Source organism: Chelonoidis abingdonii, chromosome 25, assembly GCF_003597395.2.
Source record: "Chelonoidis abingdonii isolate Lonesome George chromosome 25, CheloAbing_2.0, whole genome shotgun sequence".
In the NCBI taxonomy this organism is placed as follows: domain Eukaryota; kingdom Metazoa; phylum Chordata; order Testudines; family Testudinidae; genus Chelonoidis; species Chelonoidis abingdonii.
Genome location: NC_133793.1, coordinates 20,477,319 through 20,501,306, shown reverse-complemented (window position 1 = coordinate 20,501,306; position 23,988 = coordinate 20,477,319). Strand labels below are relative to the sequence as shown.

General features: G+C 46.3%; 2 protein-coding genes across 4 annotated transcripts in view; both read left to right on the top strand.

Annotated features, from left to right (window-relative positions):
* HNRNPR (heterogeneous nuclear ribonucleoprotein R) overlaps window positions 1-23,988 on the top strand; it is a 667,870-nt gene that overhangs the window by 567,246 nt on the left and 76,636 nt on the right. The gene's annotated exons all lie outside the window — the stretch shown is intronic.
* On the top strand, window positions 8,967-10,759 carry ATP5IF1 (ATP synthase inhibitory factor subunit 1). Its single transcript, XM_032792027.2, has 3 exons — window positions 8,967-9,099; window positions 9,191-9,303; window positions 10,458-10,759. Exons 1-3 carry the CDS (start codon window positions 9,019-9,021, stop codon window positions 10,603-10,605), a joined length of 342 nt encoding a protein of 113 aa, XP_032647918.1. The 5' UTR covers window positions 8,967-9,018; the 3' UTR covers window positions 10,606-10,759.

Genomic DNA, 23,988 nt, shown 5'->3' with positions numbered 1-23,988 from the left:
GGAAATGTTATTTACTCCTTCACATAACACAAGAACTAGGGGTCACCAAATAAAACTAATAGGCAGCAGATTTAAAAATATATATATTTTTTCATAGTCAACTTGTGGAACTCCTTGCCAGGGGATATTGTGAAGGCCAAAACTATAACATGGTTCCAATAAGAACTAAATAAGTTCATGGAGGGTAGGTCCAGCAATAGCTATTAGCCAGATCCAACACCATGTTCTGCATGTCCCTTACCTCTGTTTGCCAGAAGCTGGGAGTTGGCAACAGGGAAACTTGATCATTGCTTGTTCTGTTCATTCCCTCTGAAGCATCTGGCATTGGCCACCGTTGGAAGACAGGATACTGGACTAGATGGACCAATGGTCTTATGCAGTATGGCCATTTTGATGTTCTTACATAGAACCCAGGTGTATCTGCTCCCCACTGTAACCCACTAGACCCTGCTCTGCTCCAAGAGCTGGGATAGAACCTAGGAGTCCTGATGAGGTCTCTCTCTGCACAGAGTTAGTTATAAAGTAAGAATAAACATTAAATTTTAAACCTAACCAGTATCCCTGAAGTGACTTGCCGCAAGATGTCAGAACATATTGTTGTTAGAGCTGATTGAGTCTAATATTTATTTAATTTTCTTTCTTTTATAAAGGAATTAGATACAGGGCTCCTGTCAGCTAATTACTAAATTATCTGCCAAAAATTAGAGTTTTCAAGTGTCTAACTAGCCCCAGAAATCACAGTTAAAGTTGCCCCACCCACCAAAATCTGAAATGGTGGCCCTGTCCCAGTGGTCCACCAATGCTTGCATAGCCACAGAAAAGTAGCCTTTCCGTTGACATATGCTATGGCAAGATGGGCTGGTGCCTGTGACAGGGTGCTAAGAAGAAAACTGCTTAGCCAACCCTCTGTCACTCCAGCTCCAATTAAGGGAGGTGAATTGGAGCTGGGTAGACAACCTGGCCCTGATTGGGGAAGCTTGAACAGCTGCTGCCTCATCAGACGGCTGGATAAGAGCCTGAGGGGGAAGGAAGCCAGGGGGAGGAGCTGGAAAGAGGAAAGCTGCAGTAGAGGAAAGGCAGTGTGAGGGGAAGCAGAAAGAGATAGCTTGCCCCGTCTCTCTTGTTGGTGGACTGCAAGAAGGGGGCTACTTGTACTGTGGACAGAGCCAGTACAAGGAAGTTTTGTGCCCTAGGCGAAACTTCCACCTTGCACCTCCCACCCAGCTAACCCCGCCCCTCCCACGGCAGCTAACTCAGCCCCTGACCAGGGGAGCCCCCCAGCAGCAGCAACCCCTCCACTGCGACAGCTAACCCCTTGCCCCTCCATCCCCCCACAGCAACTAACCCCACCCAGGGAGACTTCCTCTCCCCCCCTGCCATGGCAGCTAACCCTGCCTGGGTAGCTCGCCCTAGCTCACCTCGGCTCCATCTCCTCCACTGAGCACGCCGGCGCTGCTCTAATTCTCCCCACCCAGGCTTGCGGCGCTGATTGGAGGAGACTTAGAGCTGGGCTGCGTGCTCAGTGGAGGAGGCAGAGTGGAGGTGAGCTGGGGCGGGGAGCTGTTCCCCTGTGCGTCCCCCCCCGTTACTGCAAGCAGCCCTCCCTGCGCTCCCCCCCCAGCTCACTTCCATTCCACCTCCTTGCCTGAGGGGACTTTTAGGTGCCCCCAACCACTAGGTGCCCTAGGCGGCTGCCTAGTTTGCCTAAATGGTTGCACCGGCCCTGATTGTGGGAAGGTGGAGGGAGCACAGCCTGTAAATAAAAGCATCAGGTGAGCACCGCATCAGAAGATCTCTGTGTGACTTTCTCAGCCCAGTGGCGGCAGGAGCCAGGAGGGCCCTGCAGGGAATCTGTTACAGTGCCAAGTAGGGATATGCCTGCCATCTATCACTCCACTGCAATTCAGATACCCCACTGCTTCAAATCATATAATCATAGGACTGGAAGGGACCTTGAGAGCCCATCTAGTCCAGTTCCCTGCACTCGTGGCAGGACTAAGGCCTTGTCCACACTAGCAAGTTTCTGCGTAGTAAAGCAGCTTTCTGCCCTGTAACTCCCAAGGGGTACACACTGCCAGCCAGAAACTGCACAACTGTAGCACTCTAAAAAAAAACAAAACCATCCCAGTGAGAGGTGTAGCACTTTCTGCGCCGAGTCTACAGCACTGCGGTGCCAGTGTAAACACCATGGCAATTACAGCGCTGTGATTGGCCTCCGGGAGGTGTCCCACAATGCCTGTTCTCGCCTCTCTGATAATTGAACTCTACTACCCTGCCCTCATGTGACCAACTGTCAGCCCCACCCCATACATTCCTCTGCAAATTTGAAAATCTCCTTCCTGTTTGCTCAGTGTTGCGTGCAGTGGTCTCAGAGCATCTTTCCAGGTGGCCATGCCTGCTCCATGCAGCAGGCGATCCCCCGCTTGGAGCAATGCCAAGCTGCTGGATTTCACTGGCATTTGGGGAGAGGAGGCTGTGCAGTCCCAGCTGCGCTCCAGCCGTAGGAATTATGATACCTACGGACAGATTTCATGATGCATGATAGAAAAGGGCCATGACCGGGACACATTGCAGTGTAGGGTAAAAGTGAAGGAGCTGTGGTGTAGGAGGCAAACTGCCGCTCCGGTGCTGCTCCCATGAGTTGCCGGTTCTACAAAGAGCTGCACACGATACTAGGTGGCGACCCCACCTCCACTGCAAAGGCCCCTGTGGATACTTTGTTGCTAGTCGAGAGTGGACTGAGCCAAGAGGAGGAAATCTTGGACGAAGAGGGAGAGGGGGACCCAGAGGCAGAGGATGATTTGGAGGCCAGAGATGCATGCAGTCAGCTCTTTTCTACCCCAGAGGAGCCTAGCCACTCACAGCAGTAGGATCTTGGCGAAGTGCAAACAGGAGAGGAGGACCTTGGTAAGTGGATCTGATTTTGAGAATTGTGGAAGCGAGTTGTTGGGGGCATGAGGGTTGCAGAAAGCAGGCTTATCTCCCAGCGCATACCTAGTGTGAGTGGTGGAATAGGCTGTTGATAGACTCCCTCCCTTCATGGGAATCTCCCTCAGAGATCTCCAGGAAACTCCTGTGGAGACACTGGGCAAACCCCTGCCACAGGTTGCTCGCAAGAGCTGCTTTATTTCTTACCCCATTAACGGTAACTTCCTGCACTACTTTGCCTTTAAGGGGTGGGGGACCATTGCTACACATAGGCGAGCCGCATAGGGGCCAGGGAGAAAGCCGCAGGCTTGGAGAAGACCCTCCCTTGATTCCCTGCTCACCCTCAGCAGTGAGATATCTTCCATAATGATCACCTCCTGTGGAAAGTGTGGGGAAAGGAATGATTATCAGCAGGGGCGGCTCTAAGACATTTTGCCGCTCCAAGCACGGTGTCATGCTGCGGAGTGCACTCTGCCGCTTGCCGGTACTGTGGCTCCGGTGGACCTCCCACAGGCATGCCTGTGGAGGGTCCGCTGGTCCCATGGCTCCTGTGGACCTCCCGCAGCACACCTGCAGGAGGTCCACCGAGCGCAGGACCAGCGGACCTTCCACAAGGCATGAACCGCCAAAGGAAGGCAACCCTGCTGCTGCCCTCCCGGGACCGTCAGAGCACCCCCACGGCATTGCCGCCCCAAGCATAGTGCTTGCGTGCTGGGGCTGGAAGCCGCCCCTAGATATCAGACCCCTCTTCTCCCCCCGTCACCACGCCCGCAAGTGCTGGCTGTCTCCAAGATCCACGTGCCCAGTGTACAGCAGGGTCCGGGAAGAGTGATTTACCCTGCCCCTGCGTCTACTCACAATTTTCGGCGTCTTTGTGTGCTTTCCTGGGGTTAGCCAGTTAGTGACAGGCATGTGAGTACTGGCTGTGTTTTAAAGCACTGAAACAGTGTTGTCTGTGTTGCAAACAATACTGCTTCTGTAAAAGGTTGCATTTAAACTTCACAGAGATGACCTTGGGAGCCCAGCCTCCCTCTTTGTTATCAGCAGCAGAACATCTGCGCAGAATTAGAAAGTGGCCAAGAAGAACTAAGGAAGACTTTCTCTGTGAGGTTATGATGGACTCAGCCGTCAAGAAACAGGAATTGAAGGAGTTGCAGTACAGCAAGAAGAGGGACCGAAAGGAGAACGCAACACACCAGAGAGAAGCCACAAAGTGGCTCTTAAACATTATGGAGCACTAAGTGGACATGCTCCAGGCAATACTAGCTCTTCAAACTGAGCAGCTCCGTGCCTGCCCTCCCCTGCAGCCACTGTCGCAAAACTCTTTCCCATGCGCCCCCCCCACACACACACTGCCAACACACTATCATCAACCTCCTGGCTCCATTCTCTACCTGCAGCATTCCACTCCTCCCTCCTCACTGTCCAGCAATGTGGACTCCCACTACCCATTGCACTCAACATCCATCCCCTGCTCTTCAGTTTGGCCGTGCTGAAGTACAGCACGCAGGGCATTGTACTCCAAAGACGAAAGTTGGGTATGATCCCTGGACATACATAAATCTGTAGCCATCCCAGGATCCCTCCTCCTCTTGAGACCTTCCCATTCCCCATCCCCCTCCCTGCTGATGACTTTTTTGGTTTGACTCTCTCCTCCAGTCGTTGTCCTTTTTAATAAAAGAATTGTTTGTTTGAAAGCAATCTTTATTCTATTAAGTGAAAGCAAAAAGAGCACTGCAAAGCAACATCCAATCATATTAAGGCCCCTTCTTGCATCATGTGCACCAATCACCTCCTAGCATTACAAGCACTGCAATCCCGAGCACAGCAACAAATATTAGCGTCTTTCAGCTTCAAATTGCTGCCACAAGGCATCCCTGATTTTTATGGTTCTGTACTGTGCCTCTCTAATAGTCCTGGTCTCTGGCTGTTCAAACTCAACCTTCAGGCACTGAGCTTCTGCAGTCCAGCCCTGAGTGAGGCTTTTACCCATCCCTTCACAAATATCATGGAGCGTACAGCATGCGGCTATAAGCATAGGAATACTGTCATTGGCCATGTCCAGCTTCCCATACAGGCATCGCCAGCAGGCTTTTAAACAGCCAAATACACAATCAGTCATTCTGCATTTGCTCAGTTTGTTGTTGAACCGCTCCTTGCTGCTGTCAAGTTGTCCTGTGTATGGCTTCATAAGCCACGACGTTAAGGGGTAGGTGCAGTTTCCCAGGATCACAATGGGCATTTCAACTTCCCCTGCAGTGATCTTCTGTTCCAGCAAGAAAGTCCTTGCTTGCAACTTCTTAAATAGGCCAGTGTTCCAAAAGATGCATGTGTCATGCACCTTTCCGGACCAGCCTGCATTAATGTCTGTGAAACGCCCACGGTGATCCACAAGCACCTGGAGAACCACTGAGAAATATCCCTTGCGATTAATATACTCTGTGGCTAGATGGTCTGGTGCCAGAATTGGAACGTGCGTGCCATCTATCACCCCTCTGCAGTTAGGGAAACCCATTTGTGCAAAGCCATCAACAATGTAACGCACATTGCCCAGAGTCATGGTCTTTCGGAGCAAGATGTGATTAATGGCCCTGCACATTTCCATCAGCATGACTCCAGCGTTCAACTTTCCCACTCTGAACTGGTTAGTGACCGATCGGTAGCAGCCTGGAGTAGCCAGCTTCCACAGCGCAATTGCCACATGCTTCTCCAAAGACAGGGCACCTCTCGTTCTTGTGTCCTTGTGCCGCAGGGCTGGGGTGAGCTCATCACACAATCCCATAAATGTGGCTTTCCTCATGCGAAAGTTCTGCAGCCACTGCTTGTCATCCCAGACGTACATCACAATGTAATCCCACCACTCAGTGTTTGTTTTCCAAGCCCAAACGCACAGTTCCATTGCGGTCAACACCTCCGTGAATGCCACAAGCACTCTTGTGTCATAGCTACTATGCATGGCGAGATCAATGTCACACTCCTCTTGCCCTTGTAGTTTAAGGAATAACTCCACTGCCACTCCTGACATGTCAGTCAGAGCAAGCAGCATTCTGGTCAACAGTTTGGGATCCTTCCTGCAGCCTGAAAGAGGCATGGCATGCAGTACACAAACTGTTGAAAGATGGCACCAAATGTGGACAGAAGCACAGGGATTGCTGGGATGCAAAACAATGCATCACGGAGCATTGGGACTGGACCCAGAATGCCCCACGACCTCCTCTGCCTTCCCAGAAGTCTTAGCGGCAAAAGAAAAAGAAGTGTTCTGTGAGATAGTTGCCCAGAGTGCACCACTCTGAATAGCACCACAAGTGTGAACACGCTATTGCACAGGCAGCTGTCAGTGTGAACATACAACAGAGGTTTTCCTCTCTGAGCAGCGTTACCCTCTGTAACTGTCAGTGCTGTAACTTTGCCAGTGTAGACGTGCCCTAAGTATTATCTAGCCTATCCACTATGCCCTGCACTTTGCTAAGTCACAATCCTGTGACTGTGGCCCTGCACACTCATATAATAAAATCCTGCACTGTGGATTTTTCACCTCCAAAATGATTTCCCACTGACCAGTAGCAATACAAAGTTGCAAGCTTATAGAGTGAGATGGCCAGTCACTTGTCCACTGGTAGTGCAGCTCTCTTTCTGATGTCCCTGCACTGAAAGAGCCAGGATGAGCTTGGTGCACAGATCCAGGAATGTGACCTGTTGCATCTGAAAGTGCAGCCACTGCTAGTTGTCCCAAGCCTGCATTACAATGCGATCTCACCAGTTAGCAGGGCTGGCTCTAGGCACCAGCACAGCAAGCAGGTGCCTAGGGTGGCCAATGGAAAGGGGAGGCATGTCTGGCTCTTCGATAGCAATTTGGCGGCGGGTCTCTCAGTCCCTCTTGGTCGGAAGGACCTTCCTCCGAATTCCCACCAAAGAATGAAGCAGCGGCAGTAGACCTGCTTCCGAAGTGCTGCCGATCACATTTATTTTATTTTATTTCGCCACTTGGAGCAGCAAAAACACTGGAGTCGGCCCTGCCAGTCAGTACTTGTTTCCATGGCCCAGAAGCCATGCTCCACAAGCACCAACAACCTTGAAACATAGGCGCTGACTTCCCCTCTTTGCCGTGGGTGCTTGACTCCCCTCTCGGCCTCCAGCCCCACCCCCACTCCACTCCTTCCATGAGGCCCTGCCCCAGCCCCGCCTCTTCCCCACCATTCCCCCTTCCCCAAAGTCCCCACCTGTCATAAGATATAATTCCCAAATCTGAACCTTAGCGTCCAAAATTTGGGTACCTGCATGAATCCTCTAAGCTTAATTACCAGCTTAGATCCTGTAGCGCTGCCACCAACCAGGAATTCCAGTGCCTAGTACACTCTGGTCTCCCCAAAACCTTCCCTGGGGACACCAAGACTCAGATGCCTTGAGTCTCACAACAAAGGGAAATAACCCACTTCCCTTCCCCACTCTTTACCTCCTCCCAGGCTTCCCCTCCCTGGGTTACCCTGGAAGATTACTGTACTTAAACTCCTTGAATTACAAAACAGAGAGGACAATTCACCTTCCCCCCTCCTTCTTTTTTCCCCTCCAGTCTTTCCCTGAGAGAGACGTAATCCTGGCACAGAGATTCCTAGCCCTTGAGCCTAACTAGAAAAGAAATCAAACAGGTCTTAAAAAGAAAGCTTTTAATAAAAGAAAGACAAACATAAAATCATCTTTGTAATCAAGATGAATATTACGGGTCTGTTAACTTATAAAAAATGAATAGACAGCCTTATTCGAATAGCAGTTTTAACATTTCCAGCAAACTACACACTTGCAAATACAGAAAACAATGTAAAAACCTATATTGTTTTGCTATCTGTACTTACAACTTGGAAACAGAAGATTAGAGAGCCTGGAGATAGTGTGATCACCCTCAGAGCCTAGAGAGCAACAGACACAGAACAAAGGACCCACACCCAAAACTTCCCTCCCTTGAGATTTTAAAGTATCTTGTTTCCTGATTGGTCCTCTGGTCAGGTGTTGTTTGTTACCCCTTTCCAGGTGAAAGAGACATTAACCCTTAGCTATCTGTTTATGACACCACCCCAACTCCATCCCCTCCCTGCCCCTATTCCAACTCCTTCCACAAATCCCTGCCCAGCCCTGCCTCTTCCTCATCTCCTCCCCGAGACCATCATGTTCCCGCTTCTCCCCCATCCCCGAGCGTGCTGTTTGGCAGTTGCTGGGCGGGAAACGCTGGGAGGTAGGCAGAGGAGCAGGGATGCGGAGCACTTGCGCGGCGGGGGGGGGGGGGGCCCAGGGAGATGCTGCCAGTGGTTGCAGAACACCCACCAATTTTTCAGAGTCAGTGCCTATGCCTTGAACTGGCTTTTGCTATAACCCACAGTAGCAATCTCGCCTCCACAAAATAATCACGTCCCCACCACTGCTGCAATTTTTCTTAGAGCTCTGTAAATACGGGAGCATCATTCAGTCTGTATTTGCACCACTCATGACAACAGCGCACACCTATTTAGGCCCCATGCTCTATTAGAGATGGTGGACAATGAGAAACAAGTTCGGGGGATTTTTTAAAAAAGGCACGGAAATGATGATCCCCCGCTAATGCCACAGGATGCAAACAGTTGTACGAGGAAAGCTGAGCAGCTGCTCCGAGTCACCCCTGCAGGACACCTCCCCCCCCGCACTGCAAAGGGCAGTGAGCGCACTGCACTGGCCGCGGCCGCCCATGGCGCCCTGCACGAGGCACGGACACACACAGCTCACGCAAGCCCAGGCGTGCGACACGGCTGGTGGCTGCGACACGTCGTCTCACGCGCCTCGGCCGTTTGCACGTAGCCACGGCCCAGTCCGCCCGCCCTAGGACACCCAGTGGCGCCACCGCCCCGCCACCAGCCCGCAACCGCCCAGCCTGCGCGCGCAACCCGCTCCCGGGCCCGGGCTTGTCGGCCCGCCCCACTCTGCAGGACACTGATTGGTACGTCGCCCGGCCCCTCCCCCTGCGCGCGCGGCGCTGGTTGGCCGGGCCGGCCCCGCCCCCTGCGCGCGCCGCGGTAAGGCTGGGCCCGCGCCTCAGAGTGAGTCCGCTCCAAGGGCAGGCGCGTCATGGCGGTGGCAGGGCTGCGCGGAGGCCTGCGCGCGGCCTTGGGGATGCAGCAGCGGGGATGGAGCTCGGGATCCGACCAGGTACCGCTGGGCCCGGGGGTCCCTGCAGCCGCGGGGAGGCGGGCAGGGCCTGGGGTTTCCCTGATGTGTCTCTCTCTCTCTCTCTCTGCAGCTGGGCGAGCTGGGGAGCGGCGCTGGGAAGGGCGGCGGCGGCGGCGGCTCGATCCGTGAGGCTGGAGGGGCCTTTGGGAAGCGGCAGGCGGCCCACGAGGAGCGATACTTCAGGTGAGTCTTTTCCGCCCCGTGGGCCGCCCGGACTCCTGGGTTCTGTTCCTAGCTCTGCTGCCGCCTGCCCCTTGGTTACCTAAACCCGGGGTAAGCCTGGCTGCCCCCGCCCCGGGGTCCTGTCTGTGGGACCTTGGGACACCCTGATCCCCTGGCTGGGGCACTAGCAGAGCAGCGGAACCTTCGGGGAGGCTGTTCGTGTAACGCGGTCACTTGCTGGCTGCTCTGTCGCCTGGGTCTGGCTCCTATACCTTCAGCTGCTAGGCTTCTCGAGCCAGCGCAGTCATTCCCCGTGTAGCCAGAGTCCTGTCAACTCAACAGCTGACGAACTCTGAGAATCCTGCATTTGCTCAGGTATTGGCAATCTCTTAAAGAATAAGAAGAGTCTAGCTGCAACCATGAGATGAGGTGCAGGTGAAAGACACTGCAGTATCCCAGCTGAAACATCACATCCTCCTAGATGTTAACAAAAATCAATAACTGAGATTGCCCTCTGTTAGATCTGTCTAGTAGTATCCAAGCGCCTTATGTAGTGACCTGCATGTGTTGCAGACCCTACCTTCTCACCCATTACAACCTGATAATGGGGAAGGAGGGATAGCTCAGGGGTTTGAGCATTGGCCTGCTAAACCCAGGGTTGTGAGTTCAATCCTTGAGGAGGCCAGTTGGGGATTAGCAGCCCTGCTTTGAGCAGGGGGATGGACCAGATGATTTCCTGAGGTCTCTTCCAACCCTAATGATCGATCTATCTATTTATGATTTCTCTTCATAAAATTGGACTAAGACCTGATAAACTTTAGCCTCTTCTTTTTGAGCCACTGCTGCTAGATAGGGTCAGGTTTGGTAACTGTTAATAGTAGAGCAGTTCTGATTGTTATCCTGGGAGGGTGCCATACCTGCTTGATGGGGATTGTCAGTGTAGCTGAGCGCCCTAGCCTTCATGTCCAGTGATGTCAGTCAATCTATAGAAACTTGTGTTTCTGTCTGCAGTTGTCCTGAAATGAAAGTGGTCCAATTAGCTATTTAAGCTTTGAAACCATTCTGTGCCTAGGAAGTACTTTGGGGGGGCGGGGGAGTGTTTGACTTTAGCTTCCTTTAAGTAGGCTGTCTATCTCAAACAACTTGGTTTGTCTGAATTGATGTGCACTGTACAGGGAGAAGGAGCGGGAACAGCTGGCCTCTTTGAGGGAATATCATGAAGAAGAAATCGATCATCACAAGAAAGAAATACAGCGGCTGCAGAAAGAAATTGACCGCCATAAGAACAAGATCAAGAAACTTAAAGGTGATGATGATGATTAAGCTGCTGTTGGTTGGCTTTTTCATGTACAGTCCGTGATTCTCATTGTAATCATTGCATTGAAGACTGTATGTTTTAGCCAACATAATCTAAATTTTCTCTGTTAGAGGACTTACTACAAAAGTCAAATAAAAATCAATCTCCTGGTCTGTTTTAGTGATGGTCTTATTTTTAATAACACCTTTTTTTTTTCTTTTTCAACTAAACTCTTGTTGGAGTTTCATATAGGAGCTCTTCATTCTAGAGTGTAAATGCTTTTTACACTTTTCTGTAAATCACATCTAAATAAATCAAACTTAAGGTAATTAGAGCATCAGCTGAACCCCCACATGAGGTTATGGGCTGGAGAGTTATCAGCTAAATAATGATCAGTTGGGGATTGGTCCTGCTTTGAGCAGGGGGTTGGACTAGATGCCCTCTTGAGGTCCCTTCTCATCCTCATATTCTATGAAAACCTAATATCAGTGTTGTACCTCCTTTTGTTGAGCAATTTGAAGCAGTGAAACAAGTTTTAAACAAGCCTTCACCCTAGTTTAAAGGGAGATATAACAGGTGAAATAAAGCTGGGGCTGTAAGGAGTTTTTAATCAATGTTACCAAAAAAAAACAAACCCACCCCACGTACAGTTAGGTTGAATTTCCATAACCAGTAATACTGGTTTTGATCACATGTTGTGCTAATTTCCTTAGGTTAAATCTTTTGTTAAAATGTTCCCTTATTCAATCAATTACTGGTTCTCAGTTTTTCAGCCTTTCTGGGTGAGTGTGTAAGTCCACTTTCAAAGGGTGGGTTATGTTGAGCTCGACATTTTACTGTTAGTGGTTTTATTTTGATGGTCAACAGACTTTTCTCCACATCTCAAATATTGGCCAACAACCTACTCAGCTAGTATGTAGCTTTCTGCAAGTAGGGTATGATGAGTTTGGTCACGGAGACCATCTTGGGACTGTCGCCCGATACAGTGCTGAGATTATCTCTGAGCCCCCCCACCCCCTTGGGACTTAAGAACCGTGTCTCTTATTTTGCAACAAACTGGCATGTTTGGCAACACAGATCCAGGGTCTGAACCATGCTCCCAAAACTGCAGACTTAACTGAAAGCAGTTTAGCAAGTACTTCTGTCTCCAGCACTGAGACACCCAGCTCCCAATGGGATCCAAACCCCAAATAAATCAGTTTCATTCTGTATAAAGTTTATACAGGGTAAACTCAAATTGTCTGCCCTCTATATCACTGAGAGGCACAACTGTTTGCTCCCCCAGGTATTAATCACTTAATCTGGGTTAGTTAATAAAAACAAGGCTTTGGAGCAGTGAAGCTGCAGGTTTTTGCCCGGAGCTGGAGCTGGAGCACAGAAAATCTTGACTGCTCCAGCTTTTTTCCTTCCTTTTCAATCCAAAATGAATGATATTTAGCAAGAAAGTCCTAAAGGTGCCAAAAATTCAGATTATATAAAAATTGATATCCGCATCTACTTTACGTAAAGTGGTAATCTGTCAGTTATTCTCACTTTGGCCAAAATCAAGATTTAATGTACAGATTCAAAATTGTTTGGCAATATGTTTTATTAAAGAATCAGATAATTATCAAACATCCAGGAACACTGTAGACTGCTCCCACCATTGTGCCAAGGTTAAGCGAGTACGTACTTGCATGAATTAGTATGCGTTGATACTACTTTTGTAAGGGTTGATCAACAAGACGTGCTGAGTGCTGCGATTACGGAAAAGTGTGACACAAGACATAACATTTAAGATCACAAATCGGTATATTGCAAAAAGTGTTTTTGTTTATTGCAATATTAAGATACCGTAAGAGATTAACCCCTTAAGCTCACTTCTCACACAGGCTCCAGTTACTGGTACACTGTACATGCTTCCATATCGCTCTGATGGACTTATTTTATGTCATCTGTTCAACAGTCTTTTGTTAGTGTTTGTAATTTAAAATTTACTGAAAGTCACATGTAGCAGGCATATAAATTAGGAGTGATTTTTGTGATATCCAGAGTGATTGGAAAATATCCAACACAACTCTGAGCGTGAATCCTTAGGTCATTTTAAGAGAAAATGTTTATGTGAACACTTGTAAAATTCTTCCTAAGGGAGCCACAGTCCCTTTAAAGAGGTGATAACTTAACTTCTGATATCTCAAATGCTTTAATATAACGTAATTGTCTATTTTAGTGTTAGTATATGCTATCATATTACATTATCCAAAATTATTTAAACCATAGGTGTCCCGAACTGGCGGTTGGTCATTTTTTTAATTTCATATTTCAAGAAAGGCTTGCCATCATCTGCCCCTCGCTATGAGCAGTAATATTATGTTCCATAATAAGCTGTTAATTTTTGGTGCTTATTGTGTTTACTTATTTTTCAGCTTTGGAACCGTAAATTTTAAACTTGCTTATATCATTCTAAGCAGATTAAAATTTTTAAACAAGTTTCTCAGAAACAGTTAATTATACAAAATAAATTAAGAGTAACATTTTAATGCATGTTTTAGCATTAAATCATATTCCAGGGTTGTATCTGTTAAATAGTCAGATTTAAAAAATGGCCTAGTCCCCCCAGTTGACGACACCTGTAGTTGAAATAATTGTTTTGGAATGATGTTGTATGACAGAATGTTAGAAATAAACGTTAACAGGAAAGCAGAGTCAAATTGCAAGCAGTCCTTTTCATAAAAGGCAAACTTTCAGAAATATGTTTTTGCTCCATCAGCCTGAATAGATTATACAAGATGATAGAGCACTTAATAGGTTTTATGTTGTATAGAGCAGATAAAAACATATTTCTGAAAACTTGCTCTTTACTAAAAGGACTGTGCTTGCAATTTGAATCTGCTTTCCCGTTAATGTTTATTTCCAACCTTGTAATGTGTAGCCTCCTTACTTCCCAACAATTTAATGTTTTAGAACAGAGAGCATGTGCTAATGCTACGGCGTATACCAAATTTCATTGAGATCTATATTAAAGCGTTTTTGAGATTAATTAAAAGCTTGGAAAATATTTTGAATATTTTTACCACAACATTTCATAAGAAATTAACTTCCAATTTATAAATAAAAATGTATATTAAAAATACTTCATTAAAACTGCAAGAAACATTAAAATATACTTTAATAATTTGTGTAAAAAGAAAATGCAATCATTTTTGTCCAGCAGCAAGGAGTCCTGTGGCACCTTATAGACTAACAGATGAATTGGAGCATGAGCCTTCATGGGTGAATGACGAAGTGGGTATTCACCCACAAAAGCTCATGCTCCAATATGTCTTTTAGTCTATAAGGTGCCACAGGATTCTTAGTCTGGATCTGTAAAAGCAGCAAACATAGCTACCCCTCTGACTTTTTTGTCCAGAAAATCCAAAATAAATTCAGAGTACCTTAAGTGGTTAAGATATCACAAGCAGGTACATCTATAAAAAATAGTTATGCTTTTGTTCATTGCTTTTTGAAGATCATAACAAGAAACATTTGGATGAAGTAGCAGCACAAGAAGAGTTGGCCTTGGCTTCAACAAAAAAATTAAATCTGTGCCCCATGATTGATCTCAACGTCTTTACTTTTGAATTTGAAAAACCCAAATTTGCCTCTTTCTTTTTTGATTTTTCTCAAAAGCCCAATGTGCAAGGTGGAAAAGGAAGTGAATGGTGAGCTCAAACCATGTAGCTTCAAGTCAAGTGAAGCAAGTGCTGTGAAAAGTTTCAACCTTTGGCAGCATGTAAAATGTAACCATCCTGAAAACTATGCAGCTCTGGTTACAAAAAAGGACCAAGAAGATGAGGCAAAACAGAAAGCTGGCATGGCTAAACAGCGTTCATGTGGCTCTTTGAAAACACCTGGAGAAGAGGTTTTTGTTTTTTTGTTTTTTGTTTTTTGCAGAGGTTCATCTGAAAAGAAACCCAAAATTGAGGAAACACAACTTGACTCATATTTGAAGTCCTCAAAGGTTACAGTCACTATGGATGCCAATATTTTCTGTAAAGGGCTGATGGAAATGGTTTGCTTGAGTTCAACACTGCTCACTACCTTCAGGCTAAAGAACAAAGGATTCCAAAAAATTGCAGGTGAAATGGATTGGCAGCTTGGCATTATGACAGGGCACGATGCAGTTTGTCATTTAGTTGTCAGCACAGCTGAGTCTGGTCACGAAGAACTCAAGAAAGCTTTGGAGCAAAAATTGTGCTACCTGAAAATGGATGCGGCAACCTGTGGAAACAGAAATTTCCTTGCAATCAATGCTCAGTACTACAAAGAAGGAAAAGAATAAAGTGGTGGTAAAAACCTTAGACAGACATAATCGACACTGAAGGGCATCACAATTCTTCATATGTGAAGAGTCAATGTGAAGAGTCGAGTAAAAGCTATGTTAGAAAAATTTGCGATCAGTGAAATGCAAATGCTGAGCATCTGCGTTAACCATGCAGCAAACATGAAGTGTGCCATCAAATTTCAGCAAGGACAATGAAACCATTTCTGCCTCTGAGAACAGGGATGTGGACAGAACTGAAGCTATTTTGCTTGATGAAGGAACTAAAGGAATGGATGAAATCAAACTCACCATGGATGCTGCTGCGCAATGGGTTAATGAGCCTAGCCTCATGCTTCCAACATGGCTTCATGAGGACAACTCATAAGCTCAACTGATGAAATGTAGTATTAACACTCTTCAGTTGGCAATCTGGGATGGACTGAACAAAACATGCGAAAAAATTTCTAGCACTAATTTGAGAAGTGGTTGTCAAACTATGAACCCCAAGTATTTGAAGTGTTCTTGATCTATATGGGGTAACTCAACCATTGGATAGTGTGACTTCCTGCGGTTCAACATTTGCGATGATGAAGCTAAGTGGTCAGCTTCTTGTTGCAGTCTTACTGTGAACAAATGGCGGCGGCGGCGGCGGCTGCTGCTGGAACAAGAGAACTCCAACTTAACAAAAGCTGAATGGGACGAAATGAAGAACCTGTGAGACCTCTTGGCAAAACCAGACAGCTGTGAATCTTCAAGCTGTCGATGGTAACCCCAGGAGTTTTAATGAAGGAATGGGTGAAAACTGTCACAATTATTGCAAGAAAATGGTGGACAAATCATAGAAGGAATTCTATCCTCCATGCAGAAACACAGAGAAGCTTTTTGATATTTCCTTGCCAGAGTTTATGTTGAGCCCCCGGTATCGAATTTTTCTTACCTCCAAGGGAAATACCAAAGGCAAAGGAAGGGCTCCTTGTTGTCGTTGCTCGACTCAAAACAATCTATTGCTACATTTGAACTCTTCAAAAGAGGTTGAAGAAAACAAAACACAACAAAAGGAGTCCTCAACAATCGAATTTGTGGTTTCGGAAAGTTCACATCCTTCAGAAATAGCAGGCTGGTCTCAGCTTTTGTCTCCACTGTGAACTTGGTTGAAGACATCTCAGGGATGGATGCTCAAACATCACAGAGAAATGGAGATGCTTGAATTATCTATTCTTCAGAAGATGACTTTGAAAAGGAATTGGATGAACAAAGACGACAACAGCAAGTTTCTGCAATTCATAATTGTAATGAAGCATTATTCGAGAGGAAAGTTTTGGGAAGATTGTGAAGTGATGGAGTCTATTGTAGGCTAAAAGTTGTCTGTCTTTTTTTGAGGCCATTCACAGTTGCCCACACCGCATTCAGGCTGCCTGTAGAATTGTTTCGAGCATGCCAACAATTCAAGCTAGTGTAGAGCAACTGTTTTTGGCTTTAATGTTAATTATAAATGATTTGCAGCAGGCTATGAAAGATGACTTGCTGCAATATTTTTTTACAGAATGAATTATGAATTCTAGTTAATTTAAATATCAATGATACAAAGTCAGAATATAAATGCTTTTTTCAAAATTACAGTATGCGCTTTTTAATTAAAAATTTGAGTCAGGGAGCGGAGCTGGAACAGTCGTTATTGGTGCCAGAGCAGAGATGGAGCAGAGCAATTCAAAAATTGGATTGCTCAAAATCCCTGAATTAAAGAAGTGATTTTATTAAGTATAAAACATAAGGTTTAAGTGGTTTCAGGTAAGTTACTTAGCCTTGCATATATTGATTTATTTTACTAACTTAGCACCCTTGGATGCATTAGATCCTTCATGTACTGAAGGAGTTGGCTGATGTGATTGCAGAGCCATTGGCCATTATCTTAAAATTTGTGGCAAGCGGGGGAGATCTCGGGTCATTTGGGTACTATTGCCTTTTTCCATCTTTTTTTTTTTATATAAAAAAAAAAAAAGAGTGAGAATCCAGGGAACTACAGACCGGTCAGCCTGATTTCAGTCCCCAGCAAAATCCTGGAGCAGGTACTTAAGGAATCCATTTTGAGGCACTTGGAGGAGAGGAAGGTGATCAGGAACAGTCAACATGGATTCACGAAGGGCAAATCAACCTGATTCCCTTTTATGATGAGTTAACCGGCTCTGTGGATATGGGGAAAGCAGTGGATGTGAGATCTTGACTTTAGCAAAACTTTTTTGATACAGTCCCTCACAGTATTCTTGCCAGCAAGTTAAAGCATGGATTGGATGAATGGAGTATAACATGGATAGAAAGCTGGTTAGATTGTCAGGCTCAGCAGGTAGCAGTCAATGGCTTGATATCTAGTTGGCAGCTGGTATCAAGCAGAGTGTCCCAGGGGTTGATCCTGGTGCTAGTTTAATTCAACATCTTTATTAATGATCTGGATGATGGGATTAATTGCACCCTCAGGAAGTTTGCAGATGACATGAAGCTATGAGGAAAGGTAGATACGCTGGAGGGTAGGGATAGGGTCCAGAGTGACCTAGACAAATTGGAGGATTGGGCCAAAAGAAATGTGATGAGGCTCAACAAGGAGAAGTGCAGAGTCCTGCACTTAAGAAGGAAGAATCCCATGTGCTGCTACAGGCTGGAGACTGTCTGTCTGAGCAGCAGTTTTGTAGAAAAGGACCTGGAGATTACCATGGGCAAGAAGCTGGATAGGAGTCAGCAATGTGCCCTTGTTGCCAAGAAGACTAACAGCATATTGGGCTGTATTAGTAGGAATATTGCCAGCAGATTGAGAGAAGTGATTATTCCCTTTATGCAACACTGGTGAGGCCACACCTGGAGTATTGTGTCCAATTTGGTTGTCCCACTACAGAAGGGATGTGGACAAATTGGAGACAGTCCAGTGGAGGGCAATGAAAATGATTAGGGGTCTGGGGCACATGACTTACAAGGGGAGGCTGAGGGAACTGGGGTTATTTAGTCTGCAGAATGAGAGGGGATTTGATATCAGCCTTAGACTACCTGAAGAGGGGTTCCAAAGAAGATGGAGCTAGGAGTTCAGAGGTGGCAGATGACAGAACAAGGAGCAATGGTCTCAAGCTGCAGTGAGGGAGGTCTAGGTTAGATATTAGGAAAAACTATTTCATGAGGAGGGTGGTGAAGCACTGGAATGGGTTACCTAGGGAGGTGGTGGAATCTCCTTAGAGGTTTTTAAGGTCAGGCTTGACAAAACCCTGGCTGAGACGATTTAGTTAGTGTTGGTCCTGCTTTGAGCAGGAGGTTGGACTAGATGACTTCCTGAGGTCTCTTCCAACCCTAATAATCTAAGATTCCTTCACCCACACCTGCCAGCTGTGAGAAAGGGTAAGTAGGGGCTGAGTCCTTGCAAATGAGGAAAACCTTAGCTCTCAAACACAGGCAAAAGACAGCTCTTTTATTGCAAAAGTTGTTACTGCATCAACAGCAGCACAATATGACGTTCACAGCCCTGAGAATGAGGCAACATTACTAATCCATGTTTTTTATAGAGTTGATTTCATGGGGGATACTGATTTCCAGGCATCTAAGGGAGTTTGATTAGAGAATACATATGCATACATCATCTTCATACAGCTGAGGTAGCTTTGCAAGCCGTATATGGTAAGGCAGCATGAACAGAAAATGTATTTGTTTTGAAATTGATGTCCATACAATATGATAAGCCTCAGGAAGGGCTGCTGGACAAAGCTTTTGCCTCTTCACCTGCATGTAACAGACTGGTATGTATGCCTGAAAATCTTAGCCTGCTCCAGCAGGAGTCTCTCCCGGGTAAGTGTGTTTTGCAGGTGCCTTATCGCGCCTCTTGGATGTAAGGGAGATGGGAGTGTGTCTCTTGGGAGTCTGGGCAATTGCCCTTCTGATAAACAACTAAGCAATAGTGCTGGGAATGCCAGAGCCAGAGCCGAGGGAGAGGAATAGTTCACATTCTTGATTGGATGAGCACTAAACTATTCCAAGGGGGGGAGGGACATTTCTTTAAGTAACCCTGGAAACAGAAGTGAAGAGAGAGGGGACACACAGTACAGGTACTACAGCATTAACAATTGCTTTTCTCCACTAAAATTGATTTAGAAATTTGTGTATTAAAAGTAACATTTTAAAATCTTTAGTGAGTGCACCCATGGCCTGCACTCACTCACACTCATACCTACCCCTGGCAAATTTGCTCAGTTACACTGGCATCACTTCGAAGTGTAACTCTACTGACCTCTGTGCACTTACAATTTAGCTCAGATGGAGCCAGGATTTTCTGGGGCTGTGGGTATAATAGGCCAGGGAGGCCCCACCGCTTCCTCAGGGCCCCACCATTTGCTGCATCCTTCCTCTCCCCCTGCATGACCTCCCCCCCACCTGCTGCTTGCCATATCTCTCCTCACCCCCCAGCTGCTATAGGGGTGGAGGAGAGGGGGGACAGGCAGAGTGAGAGTGGTGGGGGCCTTGGAGGGTGGGGATGGAGGAGAGGAGGGACATGGCAGGCATAGGGGGCCATCCAGGAGAGGAGGTCAGAGGTGAGGGATGTGGTGGGTAGAAGGGCAGAGCAAAGGCTGGGGCAGAGCAAGGGTGGAATGTGGACAGAAGTCAGGACAGGGAGCTATCCTCCCCACGCAGAAGTTTCACCTGCCGCCCGTGCACCCTCCAGGCTGTACATAGAAATAATAGTTTGTGATTGTGTAATTAAGGACTGAAGCATAGTAGAGAACCACAAATGTTGAGGTTGCTCTATGAGACTAACACACCCACCAACTCATCTCCTTCATTTTTCCATTTCTGCCAGTGTGTTTGCCACAGCACAATGGCATCACAACTCCCTAGCAGCCATTTCCTAGTCCAAGGCCCCTTGATTGTGACTGGGAAGGGGGCATAGGTTCCAGACACTCTTCACCTAACCCTAGTTCCCCATAGAGGTTACATGTCCTCTTTTCCATGGAGATGTCTGCATGAAACTACTCAACGGGAACCTCGAAAAAGGAGAAGGAACAAAGGAAGATGTGCTGAGAAAAGAAAATGGAATTTGAACAAAAGAAATACATTAATGTATCTAAATTGGCATGTCTGATAACCTATGCTAGATAAGGCCTTGTCAGCTTAGCTATGGGGACAAAGGGAATGTGAAGATCAGTCCCCTAAAATCAAATCCAGTCTCTTTGTGATTGTCATAGCAGACTAGAGCATTCTGTACCTGACATTTACCCATTTTACAAGACTATGATAAATTTCATACAAAGTATGCTTTGTGAGGTATCATCTGAAAATTCATAATTTGCTGATCATCATTGTTCTGGTAAAATATGTGGCACCATTGTATGTAAAGTTATAAAATTTTACTGTATAACACATGTTCCAAGTCTGAGGAAACAGCTTCAAACCTGTTCCCCAGAGACAAAAGACTAGCCAACACCTCAGCCAGGTGTCAGTATAATCAAATGGACTATCACCTGATTATGCTCATCAGGTGATAGTCTTTTTCTTTTGCAGGAAAAGAGGTATGAGCAAGAAATTTACATCTTGGCAATAGAACAGCTGCACCTTCCTGAGCAAACAGACTTCCTGTCTCCTGAACCTCAGCTGGAGATGATTTTCAAAGAGGAAAATAACTGAGAACAGGGCTCACAAATCATCTCTCACTTTATGTTTGCTCATAGCAGCCACAGCACCTGAGGAACAAAGGAAACAGCCTGGTACTGAGGGAGAGAGCCTGGCTGGAAGATTCAGCCAGTAAGTCTGCTCGAACATGTAGTGAGAGAGACTTTTGCTTTGAATTCACGTCTCAACATCAGCCATCTTTGAACACCATGGGCCTTCAGATATCAACAACTTACAGAAGTCCCCATGGAATTTTTGAAAAGTTTAGTGGGAGGTCATTCAGGCAGCACTAGAAAAATAAGTCAGCAAACTGGCTGAATTGGACTCGATATGTCCAGCCAACATAAAATACTCCTACCAAATTTTCTGTGAATTAGTGCAGTCAGCTGCTAAGAAATTGATCCTAAGGGACTATTTTGGACCATGTATTCCTGGGTGGTTGTCAGAGGCAATTAAGCTCTATTAGGAATTCAAATATGCTGATAGTGAACAAAAGGTCTGTAATAAAGGCCTTGGTGAGTCAGGTGGCCTAGTGGTTAGCGCACCTAATAACTCCCTCTCAGAGGGTTGGTTTTACAGTCCTGGCCTCCTTTAATCAGAGGTGGGGTGAGGTGGACAGATTGTTTGGCTCCCTCCTTTTGTGGGGGAGTAGTAGGGCAGCCTAGGCCCACGCACTCCACTGGCCTCCAACCCATGGCCCTAGAAGGATCAACAGTGTCTGGCCCCAAAGGTGCCCTCCGAGTTACTTTCCCTGGATCACTTCCTACCACTGCTTTTTTCTCCCCACTTTGGGTCCTGGATAAGACGAAAAGAAGAAAAGGTAACCAAACTGTCAGCCCCACTGGGCTCAGCATACTGTCTTACTCCCTCAGAGAGGCTTCTCTGATGATCTTGTCAGGAGTCTGCAGGGTAGGTCTATCCTCCTTCCCAGCCTCCCCCTTCTGAGCTGGGTTGACCCATTTTCAACCCGTTCTTCAGTTGGAGCAGGGCTGCTAGGGTCCAATTCTGTCCTTTAAGCCTTCTGGCCCAGTGTGGAGTATGTATACCCAATCACAAGGTTATTAATAAGCACAAGGAACTCATTCAACTGCTGGATCAAATCAGGATTGATTGATGCAGAAAGACAGTAACAAACATGGACTTAATTTATGCTAGCTAGAAAGCCTGGTAGATCATTAAAAGACTTTCTGGAGTGTCCCGCCTCAGCAAAAAGGAGATTCCAGTTTCTGAAAATGCTATTACATCCCAGTTAATGGCTAATGGTTGTACACAGAACTTGGCTTAGTCTTTCAGCCAGGAGATCAAACTGAGGTTACAGACAAGTGGCAGGTAGAGCCCTGCGTGGGACTATTTTAAAATCCTGCTCCCATCCACTCTCGGTCCTGCAAGACCCATGGAAGCCCAGCTCTGCTGCAGGGCTCTACACTAGTCCTGTGCAGGACTCTACTGGAAGGCTCCTAGTGTGGATTCAAACCCGATGGCTCCTTTTTTTCAAAAAGCTAGACCAGGCCATAAGCTTATGACAACAGGAAAGGTTCTAGGCCTGGATTACATCCACATGAAGTTCCGTCTTCATTTAATCCCCAAAGCTTAAGCTTTGGGTTCCCAACTAATGTTTCCAGGACAACTGCATCCCAAAATTTTGGTGCAGGGCACAGGTCATCACTATTCTGAAACCAGGAAAACTGCTGGAAGATCCCAAGAGTATTGACCTATCTCACTTCATTGTGCCACATACAAAGTTTATGGAGAGACTGATTCTGATGTGCATCAACAAAGTTATTGAACCACAATTGCTGTCTGTTTTGGTTGGCTGCAGACGAGACCAGTGTACCCAAGAGCAAGTCACTTGCCTAATACAAGACATAGAAGATGCCTTTGAGAAGGACAAGAAAGTTGGAGCCATTCTGGTGGATCTGTCAGCTGCATAAGACACTGTTGCAGACTATTCTCTGTGAGCCTCTGGTGCAGTTCAACACAGAAATAACAAATCAGAGCTTCATCTTACAAGCTGGAGAAAAAGTCAGCTAGCTTAGGTGTCACAGTAACAGAATCCCCTAAAGATCTGTTCTAGCTCCTCTTTCTTTCAATGTATAGACTTATGACCTACCAACAACTTAGGCTGTTAAGTATGTATACGCAGTTCACTTCTGTCTCACTGATGTGGGTAACAATTGACATGATATTGTAGGGTCACTCAGCCAGGATATGAATGCTCTCTCACTTATCTTTCAACTGACACTTACATTAAGTGAATTTAAGATGGTGGCCACAATCTTCCATCTGAACAATAACCTGGCCAATCAACTCCTTTCAGTCTGTGTTGAGGATAGTCTATTCCTTTTCCAGCCAGTTGTCACTTATTTAGGAGTCAACCTGGACTGTAGTCTAACATACCAGTCTCCTCTAGAATGCTTAAAGAAAAAGATGACCTCCCACACTGTGGTCCAGAAGCTAGCAGGAACTCTTTAGGGAGCAGAGGCAAATGTTTTATGGACCTCAGTACTGGTGCTGGTATTCCTTCCCATGGACTATTTTGCAGCAGTTTGGGGTAGGAGTTGGCTCACAGATCTTGTTGATTTAGAGCTGAATCCAGCTACCTGTATCATTAGTTTCAGAGTAGCAGCCGTGTTAGTCTGTATCCGCAAAAAGAACAGGAGTACTTGTGGCACCTGTATCATTAGTGATTGCCTTAGCCACACATTAACATTTAATTGATATATGTTGGTTCATATAGCTTCCCCAAACTTTGATGAGATGCCATTGCCTTTAAAAATGCACAGAGGGCTATGAGAGATGAAAACAATCTGCTGCACACAAGGCTGACAATGGTTTCAATAGGTGTAAATAAGCAACACACCTCGCCACAACCAACTTTTTAACATCCTTTTGTGGTGGTCATTCATACATTCATGTCCAGTGCTGCTGGTCCATTGTCAATCTTGGATGAACAATAGCATATGAGAGCTGACAGCTATATCCTTGCAGAGTAGCAGCAACTAAGGAATAGTTAGACAGGCATACTGATGAACTTCTGAAGTCCTAACTTACACCTACCTGTTTGCAATCTGGGATGCAGATCCTGGTTTAACAGGCTGCGAATTGGAACAGAGTGTGGCTGCCACAATGCAAAAATGTTGGCTTAGCCCAATCTTCACAGTGTGACTAAGGGCAACAATGCAGAGAGTCAAACACATGGTGGAAGAGTGCACAATGAAAAGATTAGAGGGTGAACTGCAACATCTCCTAGATGATGCAGCACTTAGATGGCTGAACAATTTAGATATTGACTTGTGCTAAATAATGAAAGAAGACTTGAAGAGACAAGGGATCATAGATTCATAGACTCTAGGACTGGAAGGGACCTCGAGAGGTCATCAAGTCCAGTCCCCTGCTCTCATGGCAGGACCAAATACTGTCTAGACCATCCCTGATAGATATTTATCTAACCTACTCTTAAATATCTCCAGAGATGGAGATTCCACAACCTCCC